The following is a 26,886-nucleotide window of genomic DNA, read 5'->3' on the forward strand; positions in this document are numbered from 1 at the left end:
ATGTGTAGAATTCTGGGCATCCTCATTGGGTAACTGGATAACTGAGTTAATTTACAGTTCAACATGGATGACAGTTCAGACATTCTTGTTTTTATAAACAAAAAAACATAATATACCAATTAATACACCAATAAACATAATCAAAAATCCCACAAGTTTCACAGCATACAAATCTCTCACCAGCTGTGAACAATGAACATTAGTAAAATGTAAGGTAAAATGGCCTGAGAATGGGAATAAAGTTTGTGAATAAAGAAAGTTCTTACCTGGTGGTCCCTGGAGTTTGGCTTTCTTCACTGCACAACGCACAGAAACACACAGACACACACACACAAAAACAAAGATTAGCTCAATTACATAAATTTAATTTGCACCGACTTAAGAATAAACATCGTACTATAATACGTAACTAAAACTGACACATAGGTAAATCTTAGGCCCCTGAGGGGTCTCACCTACCAAAGACCTAAAATTAACCCTTTCCAGTGTTTATGTACCTAAAACACAGTATAAAAGCACAGTGTAAATAGAATTTTAAATTATTTAAATAAATTATTTCAAACTTATTGTCTTTAATGAATACATCTGACATTTGATTAGCATCCACAAAACTTCCAATATGTATATTATGTAGTGTAGCAAAGAGATATACTACTCCAATGTAGGTCAAATGATGGTAATACAATGTTGAATCAAAAGACTTTGTTTTTTTTTAAATTATTTTTAAAAGACAAGTCTGAAATACAAACACAGATGTGCATAAAGTAATTATCTCATGTTACTTGAGAATACCAAATTACTCATTATGCAGACAAGTAAGCAGTGATGGGAATAACGATGCTACAAGTAACGGCGTTACTTTTTTCAGTAACGAGTAATCTAACTAATTACTATTCCTATCATTACAACGTCGTTACTGTTACTAACAAGAAAATGCGGTGCGGTCGCGTTACTATTTTTCAACAAACAGACGGTTGAACCTGTCTTCAGTTTACCGCATCTTATATCAGTTGCACAGAAGTAGCTGTAAGTAATCTGGACGCTACAGCCTGAGGCAGCTGCCGCACTCCCGCGGACGGCAATCACTTTCTGGCAGACGATCACTTTTTGGCAAAACATCTGGAGCTAGGCGGCAAAACAATCACATGAGTGCTGCTGTTTGACTGAGGAAGAGTAAAGTAGTCGTGGTAAGCCAATCACATGGCCACTTCAAGATGACAAAGCAACAAGGTGATATATACCAGTTTTTAAATTGTGTGGATAGGCCACGTAAAACCAGAGTCATGATAAACAATATATACACGGTGTTTTTTCCTGAATAGTTTCACAATGTTTTACAGTCTAAGGACAGCGCTAGCAAGCACTCTCTGCATGTAACCAAAAAAAACCCCAAACAAACAAACAAACAAAAAAAAAAACCCAGTTCGTTTTGGTGGAAAAATGTACCATGTTGACCAATCAAGAAATGATATGGCAACATGATATTTGGTTGTTTAGGAAGAAGGGGTGGGGGGTGGGGGGTGGGGGGGTGTGTGTGTGGGGGGGTTAGGAGTGACGGCGAGAGAGAGAGAGGGAGAGAGACAGCAGAAAAGAGAACGAGTTTTGAGATGTGAGAGATTTGTGATGGTTAGCCTGTTTGTAGTGTGCAGTTAATGTGTTGTCTTATGTAGTTAGTGTGTAGTGTTGTGGATAGTTTTGTGTTGTGTGTCAGAACAATGAGGCGACTGCTGTCTCCAGGTAGAAAACAGGATGAGTGATACACCTGCTGCTGTCAGACCTGCTGTGATGTTCTCCTTTATAGTGGACAGAAATTATTGTTTGGGATTGGCACAAATAATTTGTGTGGCATCTAATTTAATGCGGAACAGCTGATTGTTATGTAAATAGTTTGAAATGGTTATTTTAAAAAAGATAAATGGCTGCAAATAACTTTGTTGTTTGCAAAACTTGTGCATATGATTTTAAAACTGACAATTTATATTTGCATTTAAAGTTATGAAATATGATTCAATAAACATGTTTGTGGTTGTTACAGTAAAAAATATAACTTTTTCTACTCGGATTTTATGTTTTTTGTCTGATTTTAGATCAATTGTGTTAATACAGTATGTCAGAATGAAAACATAACTGTAAATTCAGACACGTGAGATTGTGCTGAAAAGAATGATACCAAACAAGGCAGTAAATAGTTTTTAAAGGTGAAATGGAGAGGTAAAATCAAAAGTAGCAAAAAATGGCCAAGTAACGCAATGGTTACTTTTCAAGTAATTAATTACTTTTAGAGTCTTGTAACTCAGTTACTTTTTTGAAGAAGTAACTAGTAACTATAATTAATTACTTATTCAAGTCATAAGTTGGTGCAACGTGCAACAAATGAAGACTACAAACACATCATCTTGTGCAGTTTGATCAAAACAGAAGAACTATGTGAAGGAATCAACTTTACACCATTTATATTTTTCAGCTTCATTTAAATTATTGTGTCATAGTTAATAGTTTTGCTAAGTTCATAACTGATAAACCTGATGCATAACAGTTCAGTTATAGTAAAATATATTTGTAAAAACTTTATCATTTTAGTTAGAACGCTTCAAAGTTAAATCAATGAAAAATGGGATACTAAAGACTGGCACCTCTGTTTTATTAGCAGTGACAAATACATTTTATTGGATTGCAACTTTTACATAATCATGAAGCATAAGCCTTGACAGCTGCATCACAAATCTTAACAGCTGGTGAACAAACAAAAAAAACAAACCCAAAAAAACAAAACAAAGGAAAAATGGGACTCGGGCAGATGGGTATTAAGATACAAAATAAACCAAAAATGTCTGATAACAGCAGCCATTTCCAAAAACCTCCAGACATTACTTATGGTGAAGAACCACGTGCTGCTCGATTTTGGTTCATAAGTCGACCTGCCATCTTTAGCCCCTCAATGCATCTTTACAATAATGTTTATGGGATTGTGAAGCGATTTGAAGAGGATTAGTTGTGATTGCAGTGGCAGGGTTATGTGTGCAGGCATATAACCTACTAAACCTCTAAGGCCTGAGCTGCCAGATGTCCAGAATGGGATGATGGAGGCACAAATAACGCTTTCATATTTTCATGTACCATCCCTTGTTTTTTTCTGTGCGCATTAAAACAATGGTATAAAGTTTTTGGGTCTTCTAATAATTGAGAGAACCATATGCATATAAATACAGCAAAGTAATATTTGCATATTAGAAAACTAATAGTGAAGTAACAATTAGAATGAATAAAAATGCAGGTTGAAGTGGAATGCACCAAACCTAACACATGCAGCCACAAATGTAAACTGAAAGACTAAAAATCAAAGACACAGAGTTAACCGAATTTACTTCTAGGATAACAATGGAAAGCAAAAAAATAAAAAAAATAAAAGGACCACTGGTCCTCACCCAGTGTTTCCTGTCTTTTACATAACTCATTGTGGAACAGTGGAAATCTTCAGTGAAGCTAGCAGTATGATTCTTTTTTCCACTAAGTCAAATGAGCTGGCTGTGGCCTTCTTTTCTCATTTGCATCACTTAATTTTGACTGTGGAACAAAGAGCAGAAGGGCATTAAACCAGAGAGAGGGGGATTGCAGTGGAAACTGATCCTTATCGTTTTCTGTCCATGCTTAATTTGATGGGTGTAGTTGATCTTTAGCTACTGTTCTTCAAAACCTACTGGTTTCTTTTTTTTTTGGTTAATTTTACTTGCTTTTGATCATACTTGGTTTCAAATATATTAATGCAGTCGCATGTCTCAATAAAAGTAGATCCCCCCACCTCAGTACTATCCAGTATCATTTCTCTTTAGCAAAGCAAAGCTCTTTCCCCCAGCAGTTTACAAATTTGACATGATGACACAAACACTACCTCATAAATTGAAACTAACACCAGCTGCACTATTGCAGACGGTACATATGCAACACAGTTTCACAACACTTCATGAAATAGTCACCTCTAAGTTGTTCTCTATTTTATTGATTAACATTTATGGACACAAATTGTAATGTTTACTTTTGTTCCTGAAAACTAATTTCTCAGCATTATTTTGGGTCACTCAACACAACTTCTCATCAATCATCTCTTATGTAGTGATTCCTGTGGACATGAAAACAAAACCACAATAAGAGTCTGCATTTGAAGGTCAAAGGTTGTTGGCAGAGCAAATCATCTTGAGATTTGTGTTCAGTTTATACAAGCCATAGATTGTCACACAACATTTGTATTATTTTAATGATGTTATTAATAAAAAACAAAACGCAGTGCTTGGTTAAGTTTAGACATTTGCAGTGACTTGGTTGGGGTTAGGCATTACAAAGAACATAGTTAAGTAGGGGACCATAAAACTACTGGGTTATCATGGTTTGGGATACAGTAGTTGCCACTTCTTTTAAAGCTTTGTTGCCTTGGTCGCCATGGTGATACCTCCCCTTTTAAATGGACATAATATGTGCTTATAGTATGAAAAATGTTTCCTCATACAGCAGACCTTTGAGGTACTTTAACCTGCAAAAGCATGACAATTTGTGTCCATGACCACTGACATGTTAGATTTCACAGCTGGTGTGATAACATCATAAGATGGTGTCTAGTGTATTGCTCAAAGTTTTAATAGCTGAATTTTCTTTAACCATTTTGCTTTCCGAACATCTGTAATGTGACTAAAAATCACAAAATCCTGCAGCTTTCTGAGAAACCAAACAAACTGTATACTGTTAGCGATTTGTAGCCATCTGTGTTATCCAGATGATAATTTAAAAGAAAAACAAAAAACGACTTCATAGATGGCACACATTTTTTAGAAAATCTCTAATTCTGAAGTTGCAGCTCATGATGTTCATAAGCCAAATAACAACTTTAACCCCCTGCAAACAGTATCTATACTTTATTTCTTCTGTATAAACACGAATGAACAGCAAATAATGTCAGTGTTCAGAAATTATTTTTAGCTATTTTTTAATTGAGGGTTGGACATTTAAATTCAGTTCAGGTAATCTGTTTCTTAAAGCACTGCAGGATTTAGTCAACTTCACTTGCTACATACACAGACTGCCCTACAATCCATAGAGGGGTGAGGTGTAAATAATGAAACAATGTTTAAACTTTAAAAGAAAAAACAGAAAAGAGGAAAATGTTGATGTACCAAATAACAGGACATGCAGGCAGGCACAAAGCAGGAAAGTAGGAACAGGAAATGACACCAGAGTCAAAGCAGTGGCGTACTTCCGCTTTGTGTCGACTGTTGAATCTGATCACTTGGAGCTGGTAATAAGAGGAGAGAGAGCAACAGATGGCAAGGGGATTACTCCCACAATCTCTAAGCTCTCTCTCTCTCTCTCTCTCACACACACACTGTCTTTCTCTCATAATTCCTCTACTCGGTTGCTTACTATACTCAACCCCTTAGATTCCAGTTCAGTCACTATTATCTCTCCATTGCATCCTTTATATAATTATTATCTCAGCATAACTCCTCAGTTCCTGAGGAGTTATGCTGTGGACGGCTGTGGACAGATATGAGCCAAGCAGACTTGGCTCATATTTGAAAATGTGTACGCTTTTTCAGAAAATGTGTATTCCTCAACCAGTTGCAAGCTGTTGCGGAAGGTTCCTGGCAAAATTGGTCACAAAGACTATGCTGTACCAGAGGCCTCCTTGTGGCTGCTTTGGTTGCCATCAGATTGCCACGGTTGCCCATAGTTTGCACTGAAGACATAAACTTGTCTGCAAACTCTTGTTAAGCTGTAGTAAAACTTGAAAGAGTCAAACAAACTGAAAACCGGGACATTTTGCCTTCAAAGCAAAAACTATACACATTTGTAACTAGCGAATAGTATTTATCTATTGGTTACTGTCCAGTCTTTAAGCCTGCATGAACAGGGATTTGGCAATCAATTTTACTGTGACTGCCAGCAACTACTCGAACCAGTCAGGTGCTGACTAGTCTCTAGGTCTATGTGTCGGTGGTCTGAGCAAGCTACAGCTTCTTGCTCTGCATAATTTTTTAATCACAATTGAAAATAAGAATGTTGCTCTATTCTATACACTTAATTAATACATGCCTGGAGTAGAGATCCCTCCCTCTTTCTGGAGGTTTCTACCATTTTCATAATCCTTGTTGACACCAAGAATACAAGCATTGAGGCTTTTACCTCCTGTCCAGATAATGAACGCCCCTCGGGCAAATCTGACTTGACCTGAATCCAAAAATCATTAAAATAATGTAACCCACCTGCAATTTGCAAATGTAATTGCTTTAATGTTCAACATTTAAGTTTGCGACTCCACAGTTTGATGATCATCTTTGTCCTCTTTGTCAATTAATGTTTTCCATTTCAAGTGGAGCACCACACAAAGCGTTCTTTTAACAGCCATGCATAAGCTCTTGCAGATTCTTCATCTGCCCTTGAAACGAAGAAAATCTTATTAACCACAAATATCATGTAACTAAATCAATCAGCAATGTCAATGTCATACACAATATCTGTGCACCTCCAGTCCTCCAGCATCGTGTCATCCACGTGAACCATGTGTCAACTCAGCCTTGACCTGATGCACAGTAAGAGTTTCCCCCACATGTTCACTCGTAAGGGCAACCACTTATCTATTGTATAAAGACATTGCCATGGTGATGAAGCATCTCAACTAGCAATAAATAGGCAACACTGTCAAGCTGTGCTATCAAACGATGACTCACAACATTAGTTAATCACAAAGCTTCTGCCCAAGCACCCTTTAAGCTATCTACTCTACTTCTTCCTCTTCCTCTAACCTTTCCTGTAATCTATTGGCTGCAGCTCCTACTAGCTTTAAATTCACTAATCAATAGAAGAACAGTCTTTCCAGAGGTTTTGCAGAGGCACTGAGATCAGCTTTTTCAAGCAAGTGAGATCAAATGCTTCTTTTTGAACCATTCCTTGTGTTTCTCAGACTGGTGCACAGGTGTCCCAGTACCTCCTGAGGCTAACTATATTCACAATTTTTTTTTTTTAACCAGAAAGTACATTGGTACTTAAACAGATTTATATTTGATGTACATATAACCAACACTTGTAACACAGATGTGTCTGGGCATGCATAGGTTCATGCACACAAGTTCCGGATAACAAGAATTTGTGGACTAAATGGAAAAAAAGAAAGAAAATGTGCCTTTTAATGTAAACAGTCATTGGCTTCTCGCCATTACTTGGAAGCTAATCAGTACACTATCAGGAATATACACTCAGAGAAACAATATAGTAAAGCCTATTTGTTTTCAGGTAAAACATGTTCAAAGACTGAATTACAAAGAAGAAAAAGACTTTTATTCCAGTTTCTTATCAGTGGGGATTATTAATGCTCCATTACTTCTATAGCAGATGCCAAAACTTTTAAAGTCCCCCATGAAGGATTCTGTGCTAATGAGCAGTAAGAGTAACTAATGTAGATTAATTTCTGAGCGACTACATTTTGTAGAGACAAAATATATATATATATCAAGTAGTTTGGTGAGGATGGCTGTGTTATTGCAGATACGCATGCTTGTGTAGTTAGGGGGGGACAGTTATCTCTGTTTGGGGTAGTTTTTTTCTTCTTCTTCTTCTTCTTTTTTTAATCGAGCTCTTAGCAGCAGTGGAGCAAATAGTTGGGTGTCAGGCTTCTTGTTGCTGAATGGGATATTGCATAATGTGCTCTTCTGCTGTAAAAGCCTCTAAAGCAGGATTCTCCACCATCACTCCAGCTGATTCGCTGTAGTCTTTTGGTAGACGGCACGCTAACATGGAATGAACACTAACCTTGTTATCAACCTTCTTCTGACAAGACGGATTCCTTGATAGCAAACACGGTTTCTTTTTTCACCCAGCATTGGTCCCAGAATCATAACAGGCTTTCAGTGTAGAGGCCTACGAAACGAATGCTGGGAGATGATATTAAGACGAGACACTAAAAGTTCGATTATAAAATCCTCAGTTGTCACTGAGGACCCCAAGGATTTATTTTCGACATAAATGATAAATACATACCTCTGTTGAGTTTTTAAAGATACACATTATAAAGTCTTGGTTTTTAAAAACGTAAAATCACGTCAGGATAAAGGTACTTTTTTTCCAGATACTACCCAAGGAGGAACGCCTACTGTTAGAAAACCAGTTTTGTAAGCTGTTACTGGAATTATCACTATGACTTCAGCTAACTCATCAAACAAACAAAGACAAAATCTGCTTATGAAGTACAAATAAAGATAAAAGCTCCTACCTCTGACGCACAGTAACGACATGACCGACCGCTTCCAGCGACAATCCAGTAGTTTCACACAGTTTACAGAGCGACCTCTCAGCGGAGATTTACTCTGTGAGGTAACATTATAACAGTCACTGAACAGATTTTGTTTTTGAAAAATTGCTGATAAATTCCTCTTCGATGTTTACAGGTGGTTTTCCGGTCCCGGACCTGGGCAGAGAGCAGCTGCCCCTCTCTGCTGCCACGCCATTATTAAAACTCTCATCACAGGTTTCCAGGCTGAAGGATAGACCGAGAGAAAAGAGACAGGAGAGGGGGAGGAGGCGGGGTCGGGACACCTGTTACAGGCATCTGAGGCGACCAATCAGGATGCCAAAGGGCTGAGCCTTATGTAGACATTTGTCCAATCGCCGGGAGGGACAGGTTGGCGGAAGACACAGGTAACGCGCACAGATTCAAGTAAACATCCAGAACTTTGTATTTCGCCATAGACAATATAAAACGATTCTCAGTAGAAAGATTCATTTAAGGTACTCAAAGTGACCTAGCTTTTTGTTTCTTTGTTCGTTAAATTTTCAAAAAAAAAGTTTTGTAATTAAGCTGTGTTTGATCTGAGCATGTCACACACATAAAAAAGTAAACTGTGGGGAGATATCTGTAGATTTCTAAATTTTAGGTTTCGTAGGGATCAGTAAAATAAGCTATTTGAAAAATGTATTATTTAATGAATCTCATGAATTTCAAGTTATTCAATAAATACAAAATTTAAGTAAAACTACATTTCAATGATTTCAAACTGTACAATATGTTTTTTATAAATTGTGGCACAATGGTGAATTTGCTATATTTCTATGGAGTTTCTCTGTCTTTTTTTAAACACATAACATTAGTCTTTGTGTTTGTTTTTTGCAAAACAATCCTTTCTGAGCACTGATAATTCACAATTTTAGACTGACTTTGAGCTTGGTTTTATTTTATCTATTTAATAAATCCTTACATTAGCATTTTACATTTCAATTTACCCAATTAAATAATCATTTACTTAAAAAAAGAAAAAGAAAAGGTTCATACAGAATGTCCCCACAGTGTGTGTTCAACTGCTATCACATACACCAAATGACCCCAAAAGACAACGTTGAGTTGAGTGAGCAAAAAGGAAACAAATAGCACCACCCTATGAATTGTGTCAGCCATTACACCAGAACGAGTGCATTTATTAACGAAAAACAAAACAAAAAAAAATAAATTAGTAGTTGTAGTCGAAATATTACTCAAATATTAGTTGCCAGTAGTGATATTCTTATTAACTAATAAGATTCAGTAGACTTAAACCATATTTCATAATAGATTATCAGTCTTCCACAATGAAAGGTACTTAAAGAGAACAGTGGCAATAAAAGTAACCTTTAAAACGTGAAATAGTTAAAGACATACTGCAAAAAGAATATACTAGTTTATGTGAAAGTTATAGGGCACTATAATATTCATACAGTGAACATTTCTATTAAAGTCACTTATTTCGTCCTATATTTTTTTATATATATTTTTAAATTTATTATTATTAATGTATCTATTAGCGGAACCACTGTATGACTTTTTGTTTCCCGCGCTGGGGGAATTTTTCAGCGTTGCACTACTGATGTAACTTTCATTTCCTGATCGGTAAGGGTCACTCGCGTGACTGTGTAGTCTCAACAGAGTGTAGTTTACCAAACCTAATCTTCTAATTTTCAAACAGTCCTTTTGCAATCTTTCAGCGATGTTACGGACGCTGTGTCGGACCGGCGGCCTCATTTTGCAGGTAACTGAAACTGTCACTGTGTGCCTCCTTCGGCTTAACATCTCGTGCACCGGTTCTTTTCTGTCGCTGGTGAAATAGGTGTCATTCATCAGCGTGAGCCCGTGCGTTTAATAATCCCGATAGCACTGTATGTTTAGCGGAACACTTGCGGACATAATGATTATTTCTAGATGAAAATGAACTATTGGTTAGCTGGTATGGCCAGAGAAAGACTTTGGTATGGTCGATTAATATGGTCACATACTGTTTACACTCAAATGGGTATTTACCAATGACCTCGTTCATATATAATATGTAGAATGTGAACAAATAAGTCTAACCAAAAAATGAAAATTAAAACATAAAACAAGAATATTAACATTGATGTTTATTTAGCAACCTTAAGTTCTACAAGCTAAGATTGTCTTATGAGTCTTGGCTCAAATTCATGCAGTAATGCCACCTGTTTACATTTAAATGAATCCTCTGTAGCAGACCCAGCGGACCGTGCCGAGGTTGTGTGTTAACCCAGTTCAGCAGCGATGGGCGTCCAGCCTGCCCATGAACACCGTGGTGCTGTTTGTGCCCCAGCAGGAGGCTTGGGTGGTGGAGAGGATGGGTCGCTTCCATCGGATCTTGGAGCCGGTAAACTTTGTTGCATTTAATAGATCCCCAAAAAGCACAACAAATAGATGGTGTTCTTCCCCAAACAACATGGGCTCGATCCCCAGTTTGACCATGAACTTCATAAATTTTCATTTTGGTCAAATCAAATCATATTGCATAGAACTAAACTGCATTACAGTTACATATCCTAGCTTTCCAACTTACCACAATTACAAATACAGATCAAATACAGTTGTGATCAGAGGTCTTGTCAACACAAAGTTATTTATTTGGAGCACAGTTCTATAAGAAAGATAAGTTACTGAAAAAGTGCTTGTGCTTAAAGTGCTTCACTGAGCTGAAATGTAAACTTAAAACATCTCAAGATATATTCAATAAAAAGAAACTCTAAATTAAAAGGACCTCAAAGTGTCTCAAAGGCTTGATATCTTATGGACTATCCTTCATTGCAGTCACAGTCATTGGCCTTTTTTTTTTTTTTCTCCAGTGTGTCTGGGATGACACCTATAAACTGGGCGCACGCGACATCATTACTGTATGTGGGTTTATGTTCAAGCTATTTTTTTGGTGAAGAATTATTTTGGACTTGAACTTGGTGAACGGAGCTTCTTCTTTGGGAAAATCATAGGCAATGTTGCAAACAACTTTTTTTTGCAGATGCTCACGATGCCGCTCTGGGCAACGCCCCATGTCGCCCGTATCAAAAACCGCCACTGCACCACAGTAAATGTAGTGCATCATGTTGTCAGCTTTACTGTATCTTTGCCAAAGAAACTGGTCAAGCCACTCTCTTTGAAATGTATATACTTTACCCCTTTTACTTTCAGTTGGCTATGGCTCAGAGTGGATCGTATGTGATTTATTATCTGATGCAGTCTCCGAACCAATCTGCCGTTTACTTCTGGCCTACCCGACCTTCTGAGGACCCGGCCTTCGCGGTCTACGTGGGCCAGGTCCTCAGGAGGATGCAGCCCATGAATTTGGACATGACTAATGTGTGTCTGTTGTTGACCAAACAAAGACTTTTTTTTTTTTAAACTCGAACAGCTGGTTGTACCGGTGCATCCTAAGATTTTTATTTATATATTTTTTTTCAGTCGCACCATTGAGAAATTAGCCAAATAGGCCGCACTCTAGAGCCCTGGTTTACATAATGATGTAAAAAAACAAAACAAGATTTAGGTGCTTGAGTTTGGATTTATGTTTCTCTAATCTACATATGGTCAAATGTTTATACAGACTCAAAAATATACACAAAGGCCCACTGATATTTGCTTATCAAGTTGCACCTCGACCAGACAATTTGGATTATATTTTGATCGTATGCCATCATCACACTTGTGGCATATTTTCTTACTTTTTTTTGGTAATTAATTAATCTTCCTACTGTTTCACTTGTTGTTTGGTAGCATGATGCAATGCCAAGACCTAAGTAACTGTGTTTCATTCATAACATGCAATGCTGACAAATGGAAACTACCAGTTGTAGTGAGTCATGATGGCAGTCTTTGCCTTGTCAAGTTAAAACACATTGTAGAACCTTCAGCTCCACTTATGAACACAATTAAGTGAGTGTATGTTTATATTTGAGCCCGTATGTATACATGCAATCCAACTTGAATTCACACTTGGTCACCCAATTCTCATTTGTTTAAAGTAATTAAAGATGTATGCTGTACAATCATTCCACTTCAAAGAAATCATTAAAAGGCCAAATATTACCATGTCATTCATACCATGGAAATTTTAGTGTATTTTATTTTGATAGACTACTAAAGAAACTTGCCTTTAAGCAACAATACTATAACTCATTTTGCTTTATTATTGGAACTATGTCATTAAAATTCCAAACATTATTCACTGCTGGCACACCCTGACATTTTCCCTTTTGCTATCTATAGGGTTTGAACTTCCTCATACCCATACTTGACAGAATTCGCTATGTTCAAAGTCTCAAAGAAATTGTGATTGATGTCCCAGAGCAGTCTGCAGTATCCCTAGGTAAGTAAGACACTGTTTATTTCTCATTATTCACAGGAGGACGAGCAGGTTTATTGTTTTTTTTTAAACAGAATTGATTGTTTTCTCCATATTTTTATACTTTCTTTGAACTTGCAGATAATGTAACACTGCAGATTGATGGCGTGCTTTACTTAAGGATACTAGACCCTTTTAAGGTATGCTGGCAACAATTAGAACAGATCCAAATATCTTCTTGCTTATTTTTTTATTTAAAATTCACTTTATACTTTTGTTTGTTTACAGGCCAGCTACGGTGTTGAGGATCCAGAGTATGCTGTCACACAGTTGGCACAGACCACCATGCGTTCAGAACTGGGCAAACTCACATTGGACAAAGTGTTCCGAGTAAAGACAAACTGCTGTTTCATCTCATACTATTTCTCTGTTCATGAAGGGACAAGTTGTATTTTATCTTTGCATTTGTTTTTAAGGAAAGGGAGTCTCTGAATTCCAACATTGTCCATTCCATCAACCAAGCTTCAGACGAGTGGGGAATCCGTTGCCTTCGTTACGAAATCAAAGATATACACGTTCCACCTCGTGTCAAAGAGTCCATGCAGATGCAGGTGAGAGAAACAAAAGAGCTTTTTAAAGCATAATTTTTAGTTTTTAATTCACTGCACGATCTTATGGTACAAATGGATATTACATGAAAGTACAGCTTAGCCATTATTCAAGTACAGTTTATATCTTCAACAGAAAAGAGAGACCTTTTGTAGTCAAATAAGTCAAATAATTTTCTTATAATGTGTTGGTAAGTTTGGTTAAGTTTAAGAGGTTTTACACTGATTCTTAAAAACTAGAGTTCATAGTACCTTAAATAAATTATAGGTCTTTTCAGACAAGGTCAGAAACATTTTTTGCATATAGCGGTAGATATTTCAACTGTGGGGACAAGACTAAATCACTTAAATTTACTGAACAGGACACTTTATTCACCCCATGTAGGTGGAAGCTGAGCGTAAAAAGAGAGCCACGGTGCTGGAGTCTGAGGGGACAAGAGAAGCAGCCATTAATGTCGCTGAGGGTCGTAAACAAGCACAGATCTTAGCCTCGGAGGGTGAAAAAGCAGAACAGATCAATAAAGCGGCTGGTAAGTGCATTTAGTTGGTTTATCACTCCAGTTTCCACAAATTATCTCACATCTTTTTGCTTTTAGAGGCTAATATGCTCCCTGTTACCTACTACTCTGCTCCGTCCAGGTGAGGCTCAAGCAGTTCTAGCCAAAGCTGAGGCCAAAGCCAAGGCCATCCGTATGTTGTCAGATGCTTTGACAGAGCAGGTAAATGTTCTTTTCCATTTTCACAGTCTGACTTACAAAAGAGTTTTCATTGGTTAATGCTTTTTTCCCTCTCTTAAATTCAGAATGGAAATGCTGCCGCTTCGCTAAGTGTAGCCGAGCAGTACGTGTCTGCTTTCTCAAACCTCGCTAAAGAGTCAAACACCATCCTTCTGCCCTCTAACACTGGTGACATTAGTGGAATGGTTTCACAGGTATGTCTACTATCCAATAGTCCCAACTATTGGATTTGTATGTTAACAGCTTCTAAATTATTAAGTTTACATACCCCTAATGATGCTTATGTTGTCTTCTTGCCACTCAGGCTATGACTATTTATAGCACGCTGGCAAAGCCAAGGGTAACTCCAGAGGTTTTGGAGGAGAACCGTGAAGAGGCTGCGAACCCGTCGGGATCACCTCAAGAACAAAGAATTAATGAATGAACTCAAACTAATAAATGATACAGAACCAGAAGAAGCAGTTTATGTTGAAGGTCCACGGTTTGTTCTCACACAGACCTTAAAGTGACAGGACAAAAGGGAAAAAGCCTTGTCCTGGAGCCTGGGGGAAAAGTTACACCTTTTGTATGGGGAGTCGTAATCTTCACCGAGTATGGTTTAATTAGTGTATGTTTGAGAAAGTAACACCAGCCTCCAGCCAAATACACAGATACCAGAGTCTATCCAGCTGACGTGGATGTCAGCACAGACACGGATGCAAAAATAAGTCTCCCCTGAGCAATTTTATATTTTAATATGTTGAGCCCTTTTGACCTCTCTACCTGAGGTTTTTGTAGATTATACCATTATGTTTTCTCACTTTGCAGCCTATTTTCCATGTTTTCCCAAATAACTATATTCAGGTTCTCGGAGATTATTAATAATTATGTAATAATCAAAGCCAGCTCAGGTGAAAATATATACATAGGTATTATTTACAGAAATGGGTGACAATTCTCCCTCTTTGTGTTGATGGGACCACCAACTTTAAGTTGCTGCATGTAATGCCTGGCTGGATTCCTCACAATGTTTCTAAAATTGTATTAATTTCACAGTTTACGTTTTTGGAAACATTACCCTATCGATAATAAAGCTGTATCCCCATGAAAAGGTTACATTAGAATTTCCTTTAGGAAAAAAAAACTACTTTTTGAAATGATTAAGAGAGAATTTTTTTTTTGTCAAAGACTAGGTAATGTCCCGTGTCAGCTCGATGATCAAAATATTCCTCTCCTCCGAGTATTTGTATTCATATCTGATGTCTTACCGGATATATTTATTAAATTTCAAGGTTCACTGCAAAGACTTGAAGTTTGTTTTGTTATTTCTGTTTTCTACAAAATAATGGAATATGAACTGGGCAACCGGGCATGTTAAGTCTGAGAAGATTTGAAAAGATGTGGTTAGATGAAATATTCGGACAAAAATGTTCAAAATATTCAAACATGTTGAAAACTGTCAAATGGCTATTAAAGCGCTGTTAGTTTATTAGCCCTCTACCTTGCCTTACAGGCATAATCGTGTGTACATAAACTGTGGGGCAGTGACTTGCACTTGGCTCTCAGCAAAAAAAAAGAAAGAAGACGAGCGGTCACCTGGGGCCTTCCTATGTGGATTGTGCATGTTTTTCCTGTACCTTGTTCTGTCTTGCGTCCTCTCACAGTCTGAAAACATCTGTTAGGTTAACTGCCGATTCTGAATTGGGTGTAGAGTATGAAAACGAACTTGTGAATTCTTGAGATGGTCATTTTCACCACTACCATCTTGGTGTTTTGAAGCCAGATGTAATGAGGGGTCTGAATGTGAAACCACACGCTCGTTGATTAAATATTTGTCAATCAAAAGTTGGTAGCCAATGAGCTTGCCCTGGCTAATTTTCCACTCAACCCTTAGAAGATCAAAATGTATTAAATGGACTCAGTGTTTCAAGATCTAAAGGCCACTTTCACAGCCACAGCCTGTGTTTGTCTTTTTACAATCACAGGTTGTGGCTATTAGAAACAACGGAGGCTTAACAAACTTGGCCATTGGATTCACTTTCTGCAGCTGTAGCTGTCCAGGGTGCAACTTGCTTTTCTCCCAGTGACAGCTGAGATTGCCTTTAGTACCTCCTAGATACCCTAAATTGCATCAGTTAAGTCTAATTTGATTTTACGTTAATAAGCCAACCAACAACAACAACAAAACAATATTGTAGTAGACAAAGCTATGAAATATCATTAAATTAAAATGTTTGTGACCACTATTGATATTTTATAATAACTTTTACTAAACTTATTTCTAGTCCATTCTCTTTTAAGGGTGGTTTCTCTGCAGAATTTCTGGCGTGTTTAGCAATTTTCAGAGACGCGCTAAAGCTGTTGTTCCGTATATAGGAGGTCCTGTAAGTCGCAGAGCGGGGCAAAGCAAACGTATTCATGGTGTTACACAGAAAAGCGCCCGCCGTGTTCTTTCCACGCTAAGGTTCCTATCATCCACCAGTCATCTAATCTCATTGTACCGGAGTCCCAATGAAGGTGAGCGTGTTCCTCCGCTCTCTGTTTACCTGAGGCACCTGTGCTCCTGTGTTGTTAATACACACAGTCACCCCCAACGTCCGGCCGGGAGAGGACAAAAACTAACTGCCACAAGGTCAGTGACAAAAGGCGAAGCGAGCTAGCTTCTGCTAACAGCGTTAACTTAACCGTCATTCATGTTAGCCACCTGTGCGACTCAACTGCAAAAAAGGTTTTAGTTGGAGCTTAAAATTTCAGTCACCTTACCGGAATTATTTTCTTCTATAACAGGTGTAGCTCACAAGCAGCTGTTCTTCTCATTTTTGTGTGTTTGTTACCTCTATGTAAACCAAATGTTCCTGTATTTCACTTGACCTGCTCTTACCTGTGCATGTAGGATGAAGGGGCTGCCTGTGCTGTCCCTGCTCCTCTGGATGTGTGCGGTGTTCTTCGTGGGCATCTACCTGTTCGTGGGTGGATTTTTGCTGGTCAGGTTGGAGGTTAACAGAACCAGCACCTGCGGAGACGTGCTCGAGCCAGGAGAGGAGCCGGTGGACTTCTGTCGAGCTCAGCCTCGCTTCCGCAAGGTTGTTCTTCTCATTATCGACGCCCTGAAGATCGACTTCGCCCGGTATGACCCCGACAAGACGGCACCACGACCTTATGAGAATAAGCTACCTGTGCTGGAAGAGACAGTGTCATCCAGGCCTTTACAAAGCCGCCTGTACCCCTTTCGTGCTGACCCACCTACGACCACCATGCAGAGGATCAAGGGGTTCACGACTGGATCTTTGCCGACGTTTGTAGATGTAGGTAACAACTTTGCATCCAGTGCCATCTTGGAGGACAATCTTATTCACCAGTTTGGACAAGCAGGTGAGTTATTACAAGTGTCTGTAAATTATAAAAATATAATACATTCATGTAAAGAGCTTTATGGGAAACATACAGATGAGGACAACGTTATGGGATGTAGAGGTTTTCAGCAAAGCATTTATAAACAATAGCCTCCCAGAAAACAGACCTCTTTATTGAGCCATAGCACAAACCACTGTTGTGCAATAATGGGCTTTAACTTTGTAATTGTCAAAGCTTGTAAAATCAAGGTAAAACCTAGGGTTATCTATTACATTACACACAATATGACAATTGGGCCGTCACTTGAGAAAGCATCGTGCCAAAAACAAACAAACAAAAATATTGTTTAGACTATTTGGTGTCAAAAACTTAAGTGAAATGTGAAGAGAGTCGCAGATTACAGAACAAGCCTAGCAGAGGTAGGAAGTGAATAATTTTAAAGACTCTGGGGGAAAACTAGTGAGTGATGTGTCTAAAGACCCCAAAACAACTGCCAAGACACCCATGACTGACTCAACCAAGTTATGAAGCCAGTAAAACCGGGTCTAGGTAATCTCTTTGTCTTCCAACACAACAGCATCCCAAAAGATGCATCGTTCCTGATGAACAACCTACTCTAGAAGAAGTAAATAAAAATCACTGACCTGCACAAAGACTCTGACTTGAATCTCATTAAAAATCTGTGGATTGTATTGAAGCCCAAGGGCAATGCCAGAAGACCATAAAATCTGGAGGAGCTCGACAGATTTGTCAAAGAAGAATCAGTTAGGATTGCTCAGAAGACTTGTGAGCTTTGCTGAAAACTACATCAGATGACCACAGGCTGTTATCTGGCAAAAAGGATAAATAATCAACTATTAGCATCAGGAGGCTAATAATTTTGACCCTAATAGTGTTTCATTTTGTTTCTGTGGGCAAAGTAAAATAATATAAGCATCAATGATTCTCTGCTTATCTGTAGACATGCTCTTTTGTGCCTGGCAATACCACAAATCTAGGACTTTTAAAACCAGAAAACCAACTGTGCCATCTGATTTTGCTCATATAAATCTTTCTGTCTCTCAATAGGCAAACGAGTGGTGTTTATGGGTGACGACACTTGGGAGAGTCTTTTTCCTAAGAAGTTTTACCGCTCTCTGCCCTTCCCTTCTTTTAATGTCAAGGATCTGCACACTGTGGATAACGGGATTCTCCAGCACCTCTACAACACTAGTATGTAGTTATTCAATATGCATTTGTTGTGCAATTAAAACCTACATTTAACAAATAGCCTCTGTTGCCAGGAAACTGTGCAAAATCAAAATAATTTTGCACCAACACTTAAGATAAGATAAGATGACCTTTATTAGTCCCACAGATGGGAAACTTGTTTATGCGGTTGATGTATTTGTGTTTCATCTCCTTTCGTTTGTCTCTTGCTGTTGGTTTTAATAGTGGTGGGTGATGACTGGGATGTCCTAGTCGCTCATTTCCTTGGAGTCGATCACTGTGGTCACAGGTTTGGCCCGGATCACCCAGCCATGGCTGACAAACTCACGCAGATGGATGGAGTCATCAGGTCAGGCAGTAGTACAGCTGCTACATGCTTGTTTCACACCATTATCCAGATGCAGCTGGATCATCAGCTGTTGCCACAGTGCACTTGTAGTGCTGTAAATATGTCATGATACCAGCACTATTATTGTTATTGTTGGCCCAGATCAAGCAGTTGAGCATTAGAAATCACCTGGCACGACCTGTGAAAACTCTGCTTTTCTTCTAGGTCTGTGATTGATCGTCTGCAGAATGACACACTCTTGGTGGTGATGGGAGATCACGGAATGACAGATACTGGAGATCATGGTGGAGAAAGTCAGAAAGAGACTGATGCTGCCATCTTCCTCTACAGTCCTTCCCCCATGTTTCATGGACCCCCATCACAGGTGGGTAGAATGCACCTTTTGAAACAGTCACAGCAGGACAGTAGGATTAATTCTTATTTAAAACACAACCAATTCTACATCACTTGACTTTGTATAAAATATAAAAAAATTAACAGTGAAGACATACTGTCATAATCAAAACAAATCACTATTGTATGTTAACAAAGAAATTGCTAAATGACAGTTTTGGCCCAAGTGTATACAATATCCATCAATTCATTTTGTGCTGCTTTTCTGGGTAGCAAGAGCAGCAATGCAAGCAGAGATGACTAGGCCTCATTCTCTAGCTCTCCTGGTGAGACACAGAGGTGTTCCAGAGCTAGCTCAGACACGCACAATCTTCATCCTGTCCTGGGCCTACCCTGGGGTCTCCTCCGAGTAGGAGTTCCTAACCAAGGAAGCTACCAGGAGGCATCCTAGTTAGATGCATGAACAGTCTCACCTAGCTCCTTCTGGTGTCAAGGAGTAGAAGCTTTATGCTGAGCCCATCCTAAATGACAGAGGTCTTCAACCCTATCTCCAAGACACCCTTTTGAGGAAGCTCATTTCTGCCTCTTATAGTCTTGATGTAATTTTTGTGGTCACTACCCAGGGTTTGTTCCCATAGATGACGGTGGGATCCATGAGTAAATTCAGGGTTCAGCCCCCTGTTTATGACAACAGACTGGTACAGCATCTGCATTGCTGTGGACACTGCACCAATCTGTACAACGTCTGCTCCTCTCTCGCGTCCACTTGAGGCACTAGATCATTCCCACTGATATACATAGTATAGTGACCAGTGCTTATATCAGTAATTTAACTATCTAAAAGAGCTGCTGAAAACTGCTGTAAAAGTCAGTTTAATTCAGAGTGAGAGTTGAGCACAGAACAAGAAGTTATGAGAGCACACTCATCATATTGTATCCCAGTAATGGGCAGTCACATGCTTAGTGGTAAGAACGTTTCACTCTTGTTGCTTTTCAGACCAACGTCATCAGTTCAGTCTACAAATGAGTTAAAAAGGAAGAACAAAGTCAAGTCAAATGTATAACTAACACAACTGCTTTCAGTTACTTGTGTGTTTGTCTTTATCCTGTCTGCAAAGGCACATTTGTGACATGTCGATCTCTCAGAATCATTGCTGTAATAAAAACATAAAGCATTAAACCACTGATGCATGCCCATTTCTGTTCACGCTTGGCTGTGCATTTCCCGGTATCCATTAAATTGATGCTGGCAGGTGGTCTCCGCCTTTTTTTCATAGATAAAAGTGGATCTCACACTAGAAAAGAGAGCTCAAGCACGGATTTCCATAATTGCAGCCTAACTGGAGAGCTATATCATATGCCGTGGAAAGTCATTAGATGCAAGAGAGAAATTACACTGCTATTTTTTTTTAAAAAAAAGGCAGAACTTAGTAGACACCTTTTTTTTTTTCTTTTTTTTTTTTTTCCTTCCCCAAAGGCATTTTTGCCACTGCTAGGAAATATTGCTGTTATCAAGCACAACCCTGATTTAAGAAAGGCTACAAGATAAAATATCACTCACTGAGTTCAACTGACAACCCAGCCTTGGAACAGATACAAGTTATTTTGCTATGTGCTAAAGAATATTTACTTCAAAATAGCACAGATGATTATAAGGGTCAAAGCACAATTTAGATCATGAGAACACAGAATAATGTAATGTGACACCCCCCCCCCCCCCCCCCCCCCCCCGGTTTATTTCCCAGAATGAACCAGATGTGGTGCCACAGACTGACCTGGTGCCCACCCTGGCTCTGCTACTAGGAGTTCCTATTCCATACAGTAATGTTGGGCAGGTTCTCTTGCCTTTATTTCCACCGCACGAGCAGACAGAAGGTGCAGTTGGAGGTCTCAGCCAGCTGGAGGCACTGTGGATCAACACAAAACAGGTATGCTGCTCATCAAAGAACTGTCTAGAACACTTTTCGAGCATCTGTACACAGAAAAATGTTTTTATATATTCGCATATCCTGGAGCCTTTTCAGGAGTTGTTGTTTTTATGGTTTGTGTGTTAAATTTTATCTCTGTTTCTGAAGGTCAACCGTTTCCTGGAGACTTACTCTGGCATGGCCAAAGACATCCCACCAGAGAGCCTCTCTCAGCTGAAGAGTGAATTTGCCCTCTTGTCTTCTGAGTTTCTCAGCACTGTTAGAGAGGGTCGTTCACCCTCCCCGCAGCTAGCCTCTTCTCTGCAGGCTTACCTCACCTCTGTCAGAGACACCTGCCGAGCCACCTGGGCCCGATTTAACCCACTGAAGATGGCGGCAGGCTTAGCCATCCTGGCATTTGCTTGTCTGATGTGTTTCATCTTGTCTGAACTGTCTCTAGTGCTGATCAGGGAGAACAGTCCATTACTGAAGGCCCCAGTTGTTGTGTCACTGACAGTGGGGGTTAGTGTGGCTGTTGCTCAGCTGCTCATACGGGGCTACATTGAGGTGATGTGGTGCCTTGCAGCTGCTGCTTTCAGCTCTGAACTCCTTTTCCTTTGGCGTTCACGCCAACTGAGCACCTCTACAGTGTCAAAAAACGGAACCAAAGCTCCAAAGCGTGTTAGCTGGCTGACCCTGCATCACCTCCTTGTCCCCTCTCTCTTGTTTCCACTCCTTCGCTGTGCCTCTCTGCTCTCAGACAGCTATGTGATTGCAGAAGGACGGGTTGTGACATTTTTGGTGTTATCCCTGGCCCTATGCATTCCCATCCATCTCAATTGGGATGGCCTACTTCTGCCCCCGAGCCATGACCTGTTGAAGTCTGCTGGGCTGCTGCCTGCCCCAGCTTTGTCTCCATCAGCTGTGAGGAAGGAAAGCAGCACCCTTCTAGCCTGCTTAGGACTACTTGTTGGCAGCCTCTACCTCTCCCTCTCGTTCCACGGCTGTCGGGAAGAGCAGGGCTCCTGCCAGCCGTCTGCATTTCTTTCCCCTCTTTCCCGGTTGCAGGACAACCAGCTGAAGAACCTCCATTATGTCCTCGCTGTCATTTCCCTTGGCTTGTGGACATATCTGCTAAGATGCTTTCTCTGCCACTATGGTAATCTGAACTCGTCAGGCGGGACAGTGTTTACAGCTCGCTGGATCCTACCGCTGCTGTCTGTGTGCCTGGGGCTCCACTGGGCTGTTAGCGCCACTCCGGAGGACAGCTTCAGGAATCTGGCTGAGCTGATTCACTTGGCACAGCTGGCCCTCCCCAGGGTCGCCTTCTGTCTGCTGGGACTGGGGCTTCTCCTGATCTGGCTAGACCCCCTCACTGTGTTCGTGAAGACTAGGACTCAGGCTTCAGCCAAAAGTTTGACTCTACCCACACCCCGTTATCGAGCAAGCATTGGCATCAGCCCCCAAGCTGAGCTGCACCACCTTATCCCACAGATCTATCAGCGTATGCGTCGTTCCCTAGATGATGGCGACCTGAGCGGGGCCAGCGAAGTGGACAACAGGCCTGCTGTGGAGGCCTACGGACTTGGAACAGTCTATTCTGCTCCTTTGCTGTTGTTTAGTGGGTTGCTGGGAATTGGTCTGCTGCTGTTGCACCCAGAGGGCATGGCTCTGTCTTTCCTCCTGCTGCTACTAGAAACGGGAGCTCTGTTGCACATTCACGCCTCGTCTACTACGCTTAGTGGCCTGCATGGAAAGTATTCTGGTAAGATGTTTGCATCGCATCTTTTAATTTATTTTTAAGCCTATCAGGTTCCAGGTCTTAATCAGCTCACTGACTTCTCATTCTCCCCCCTCAGGTGGGTTTAATGTGCCTTGGACCCCAGTAGTGCTCTGGTCCCTGGCTGCCACGCAGTTCTTCCACGCTACAGGTCATTTACCCACCTTCCCCTCTATCCAGTGGGGTGCTGCCTTTGTGGGATTTCCTGAAGGACACACAGGGACCATACTCCCTGCCTCACTGGTTACTCTTAATACTTTTGCTTCACACATTCTTTTTGCAGGTAGGAACCAGAGAAGCAAAAATAAATGTTATTGTTTAAAGAAAAGGAAAGAAGTCATCATCCATTAGGCAAAGAAGGTTATTCTGTGAAACTAATGGGATTAATTTCATTAATTTGTGAAAAACAGGAAAAGAATCATCATTTTACCTGTTTAAGCCTTTACATTATAATCGAAAATGTATAAAATATCAGTGAACCCATATGACACTTTCAGTCCTTTTTATTTAGTCATATTTGTAGTTTGTTACACATTTCAGTTTTAAATGATAAACAAAAACTTAAAAGTTATGTGATTCAAGAGAATGATAAAAAAATTCTAAAAAGCAGTTAAGTTAAATGAAGCAGCTTTGTGAAACCGTCTCCTCAGTGCTTAAAATGAATTGTGAGCTTGCGAAACGATGATTTGTTGTTGTTGTTGTTATTTCTCTTTGTCTTCAGTGAGTTGTCCATTGCTAATGTTCTGGCCCCTGGTTTGCGAGGTGCGTGGGAGCAGAGGACGAGCCTGTGGGGACGACGGAGAGGATGCTGTGATGGAGATGAGGCTGAGAGAAAACCCTCAGCTGTTCAGCTCTGCTCTTCTGCAACTCTCAACTCGCTACCTCCTTATTCACGGAGCACAGGTATGTCCACAGACCTAGACCATTTAAGGCATATGTGAGCTGGGAAGGTCTTTCCTCAGTAGCATGTTTGATTTCTGTTGTATTTCTTTCTTGTCTTTTTTTTAATTTATTTTATTTTTTATTTAGTTCTGTTATGCTTATGAGTAGCAGTATCACATCACACCACTCAGTCTGTCTGCTCACTTCACAGGTCTTTGCCTCAGTCTGTGCAGCTGCTATACTCAGGAGACACCTAATGGTGTGGAAGGTTTTCGCACCCAAGTAAGTGCCTGAATGGATTTTCCAGCTCATACAAACTCACTGACAGTAAAGGCTTTTTGAGGATATGGATACAGGATCACCGCTGATTCTGAACTTTCAGTGAACACACAGTGTTGAATGCCGGTCAATTTTTCTACTGTGATATCCATACATTTACATCTAGGTTTTGAATGTGGTGTCCTGTTTGTTTGTTTTTTTATAATAAGTTGGTGGCTTGAAAATATTAAAAGGATAGAGGTAATTTAAATAAACTTGTAGATCTTGGGGAAAAGAGTAATAGTCTTGGTTCTTTTTATCCTATGATCTATTTAATGTCTGAAGGATTTGCTGGAGCTTAATTTGGACTTGTTTAAACATTTGTGTCTCTTCTGTTTTGTCTTTTCAGGTTAATGTTTGAGGCCTCAGGGTTCCTGGTGAGCAGCGTGTTCCTGCTGATTGGGGTCACATTAGTGCTGAGAGTAGATGTGGCTGTGGGCCAGTGGTTTAAAAGACTCATCCCAGATGTGTCCAGGTAGCGAAGGCACTGCTGCTGCAGCTGCTGCCTACTGGCACCCACCTGAGCTCACTGTGCCCCAGAGGAAATGGACGTGGTGGTCACTAAACAGGATTTGTTTTTTCTTTTTCTTTTTTTAGAAAAAATGTTGCCAATAGTGATAAGGAAACCCCACTAACATGTCATCTGGCATGTCATACTGTGATTCCTGAGGGCTATGTTGTACATCACTGACCCTGAGGAACTTTCATATATTGAATCTCAGATTGACTAAATGTGGAGCGTTGGGACCTTTTTATATAGCAGTTTGATTGAACAACCCCAGGAATGGGATGAAGAACTGATAAAGGACTTTGAGACCCCCCCTGTTGTTTCTGTTCATCTGGGTGTAGCGTTTTTAGTGGGAGAAATGTTTCATTACTCAACCAAGTGACTTTTTCGGTGTCAGCTGACTGCAGGTTTCCCAACCTCATAAACAGTACATTTGCACAATGACTGAAACTAGCCCGCCGAATGAACAATGAACTCTGAGGTTAGTTCCTTGATCATTAATATGCAAATTGTCATGACCATTGATCAACAACCACTGATCACTGAGTACCATTCACAGAGAGTTGGGAAATGGCTCCAATCACAGCATTGTACGATGGTGAAAGATGTACCCTTAGGCCTCCTCAATTCAGAGATGGCCTTTCCCTTTTCAGTGGGCTGGTTTCAGTCATTGTGCAAATGTACTGTTTAGGGTTGGGGAATCCTGCAGTCAGCTGAGACTAAAGAAGTCACTTGGATGATTGGCAAAATGTTTCTCCCACTGAAGACGCTAAGTCCAGATGAACAGAATCAACATTTTGGGATATACTTTTAGATGCATCAAGACTTTGAGGCCCCTTTAAATTTGCATTTGGATAAAGAGATAACATCTGTTAGGTGTTTTTGAATGTTTCTTGTAAACCTTCCTAACGTATGGATAAAACCTTCAAGAACATTTGAAATCAGTCTTGCAAGTGGTTCATAAGTGTTTGAAAAACAACACCATATCCATAGAGTTTACACACTCTAATTGCCTGGCCAATACATCTGGCCCTTTTAATATGCATTTCTTTGTGTTCCCCCTTTAAAAAAATAATTGCAGCTGCCATACATTTATATGCAATGTAGCAGCTGATTTGACAGTCTACTATGATGGGAAAACACCTGTGAAATGAAGAATTTTCTACTTGGTAAAGTGACATTTAAATGTACTCCCTTTTTTTCTGCATTCATGGGTGGGTGATGGTTCAGCTTGTCTCCTTTCTTTGTGGGCTTTGATATGTGGCTTTTCACATACAGTGAGACCACAAAAGCCAAACTGCCCATCAGTGTTTGGCGCTACTTTGTGATCACTCTGGAAGCAGGTTCTCTCTTTTTCTTTAAGTGCATTACAGCAGGTTGCTAATGTAAAATAACTGTTCTCATGTTTATATGTATGTATTGTTTTATTCAATGCCATGAATTAACCAGTGTTTCTGGTTACTGCCAATTTGTATACAGTTCTGGGTTCTTAATTAGTCAAAGTCTTTATTTTCTGTAAGGTTTTGATTCTTTACTGTAATGCATAATTATAATTGTTTTGTTTTCCTTTTTTCCCCTCTCTTTTTTTAAATCACTGGCATTTTTTCTAATCTCAAATCAGTGTTGTTTTTAATTAGACCTCACACCTTTACCCACAAATAGGTGCCTGGCTTTAATCAATGCCTTTTTTTGTGTGTGTATGATGTCATTCAAACCAAGACCTCCTGGGACAACAAATGTGGTTTTTTTCTCTTCTTTTTCTGTACATGTCGGAGTCAGTATCCAGTATAGGATCCGTTACTGTACTGCAGCTGTAGTCAGCCAACTAATGGTATTGAAGGAATGTCAAGCTGCATGACAATACTACTGAATCCCTCATGCTGCTGCTGTATGGGAGGGATGAGCCCAAGTAATGGTTTGGTTTGGTTGTATGATGGGGCACATCTGTATCTGTTTTTAAACTTTAATATATAAATAACTGGTTAATTAAAATGATTTTACATTCTGTAAAAAGTCTAATAAAATTTTTCTACTTGACATCTTAGTCTGAATATAATTTGGACTTAAAATTATTAGAAGCATCCAGATTTGTCTGTTTATTCCCTGTTGTGATTTGTGATGCTTAATCTATGTTTCATCTTTGAGATTATTTATAGTAGAATTGGAAACTGTTTATGCGGTCCATATAAGTAGGATTTAATGACTGGTTTATTGAACCAAGGACTTGATGGAGGAGAAAGTTGCTGCCATATTTCAATGCCCATCAGTTAAGGTGCTTCATTCATTATTAACTGGGGCT

The 26,886-nt window shown here is 39.6% G+C and overlaps 3 protein-coding genes across 18 annotated transcripts in view; 2 read left to right on the top strand and 1 right to left on the bottom strand.

Moving 5' to 3' along the window:
- The window catches only part of LOC146514561 (protein unc-13 homolog B-like), a 65,600-nt gene extending 57,052 nt beyond the window's left edge, over positions 1-8,548 (bottom strand). For 13 of the 14 annotated variants that reach the window (XM_085165873.1, XM_085165884.1, XM_085165872.1 and 10 more), the window contains exons 1-2: positions 8,255-8,548; positions 267-296 (exon numbers count right to left, since the gene is read on the bottom strand). Coding sequence is in view for 1 of the 14 variants with exons in the window: in XM_085165883.1 (XP_085022009.1) it covers positions 267-296; positions 8,255-8,276 (52 nt within the window). In the remaining 13 variants the exon portion in view is untranslated. The remainder of the gene's footprint in view (positions 1-266; positions 297-8,254) is intronic. The other variant, XM_085165881.1, reaches the window with a different exon arrangement.
- A 1,322-nt stretch (positions 8,549-9,870) lies between these two features.
- Positions 9,871-15,422, top strand: stoml2 (stomatin (EPB72)-like 2). Its single transcript, XM_085165935.1, has 10 exons — positions 9,871-10,040; positions 10,512-10,664; positions 12,548-12,647; positions 12,765-12,823; positions 12,912-13,013; positions 13,100-13,234; positions 13,617-13,761; positions 13,871-13,950; positions 14,034-14,162; positions 14,273-15,422. Exons 1-10 carry the CDS (start codon positions 9,999-10,001, stop codon positions 14,390-14,392), a joined length of 1,065 nt encoding a protein of 354 aa, XP_085022061.1. The 5' UTR covers positions 9,871-9,998; the 3' UTR covers positions 14,393-15,422.
- An 839-nt stretch (positions 15,423-16,261) lies between these two features.
- On the top strand, positions 16,262-26,624 carry pigo (phosphatidylinositol glycan anchor biosynthesis, class O). Of its 3 annotated transcripts, none has more exons than XM_085165890.1 (11): positions 16,262-16,464; positions 16,841-17,319; positions 18,370-18,513; positions 18,736-18,859; positions 19,064-19,223; positions 20,938-21,120; positions 21,268-22,864; positions 22,959-23,162; positions 23,601-23,782; positions 23,973-24,043; positions 24,429-26,624. In XM_085165890.1, the coding sequence occupies exons 2-11, from the start codon at positions 16,842-16,844 to the stop codon at positions 24,556-24,558; spliced, it is 3,273 nt and encodes a 1,090-aa protein (XP_085022016.1). In that variant the 5' UTR covers positions 16,262-16,464; position 16,841; the 3' UTR covers positions 24,559-26,624. The 3 variants fall into 3 exon arrangements, with proteins under 3 accessions (XP_085022016.1, XP_085022017.1, XP_085022015.1); XM_085165891.1 differs by having other exon boundaries at positions 16,325-16,579; XM_085165889.1 differs by lacking the exon at positions 16,262-16,464 and adding an exon at positions 16,586-16,734.
- Positions 26,625-26,886: the final 262 nt, after the last annotated feature.

The sequence above is a fragment of the Neolamprologus multifasciatus genome, chromosome 7, assembly GCF_963576455.1.
Source record: "Neolamprologus multifasciatus chromosome 7, fNeoMul1.2, whole genome shotgun sequence".
NCBI classification, from domain to species: domain Eukaryota; kingdom Metazoa; phylum Chordata; class Actinopteri; order Cichliformes; family Cichlidae; genus Neolamprologus; species Neolamprologus multifasciatus.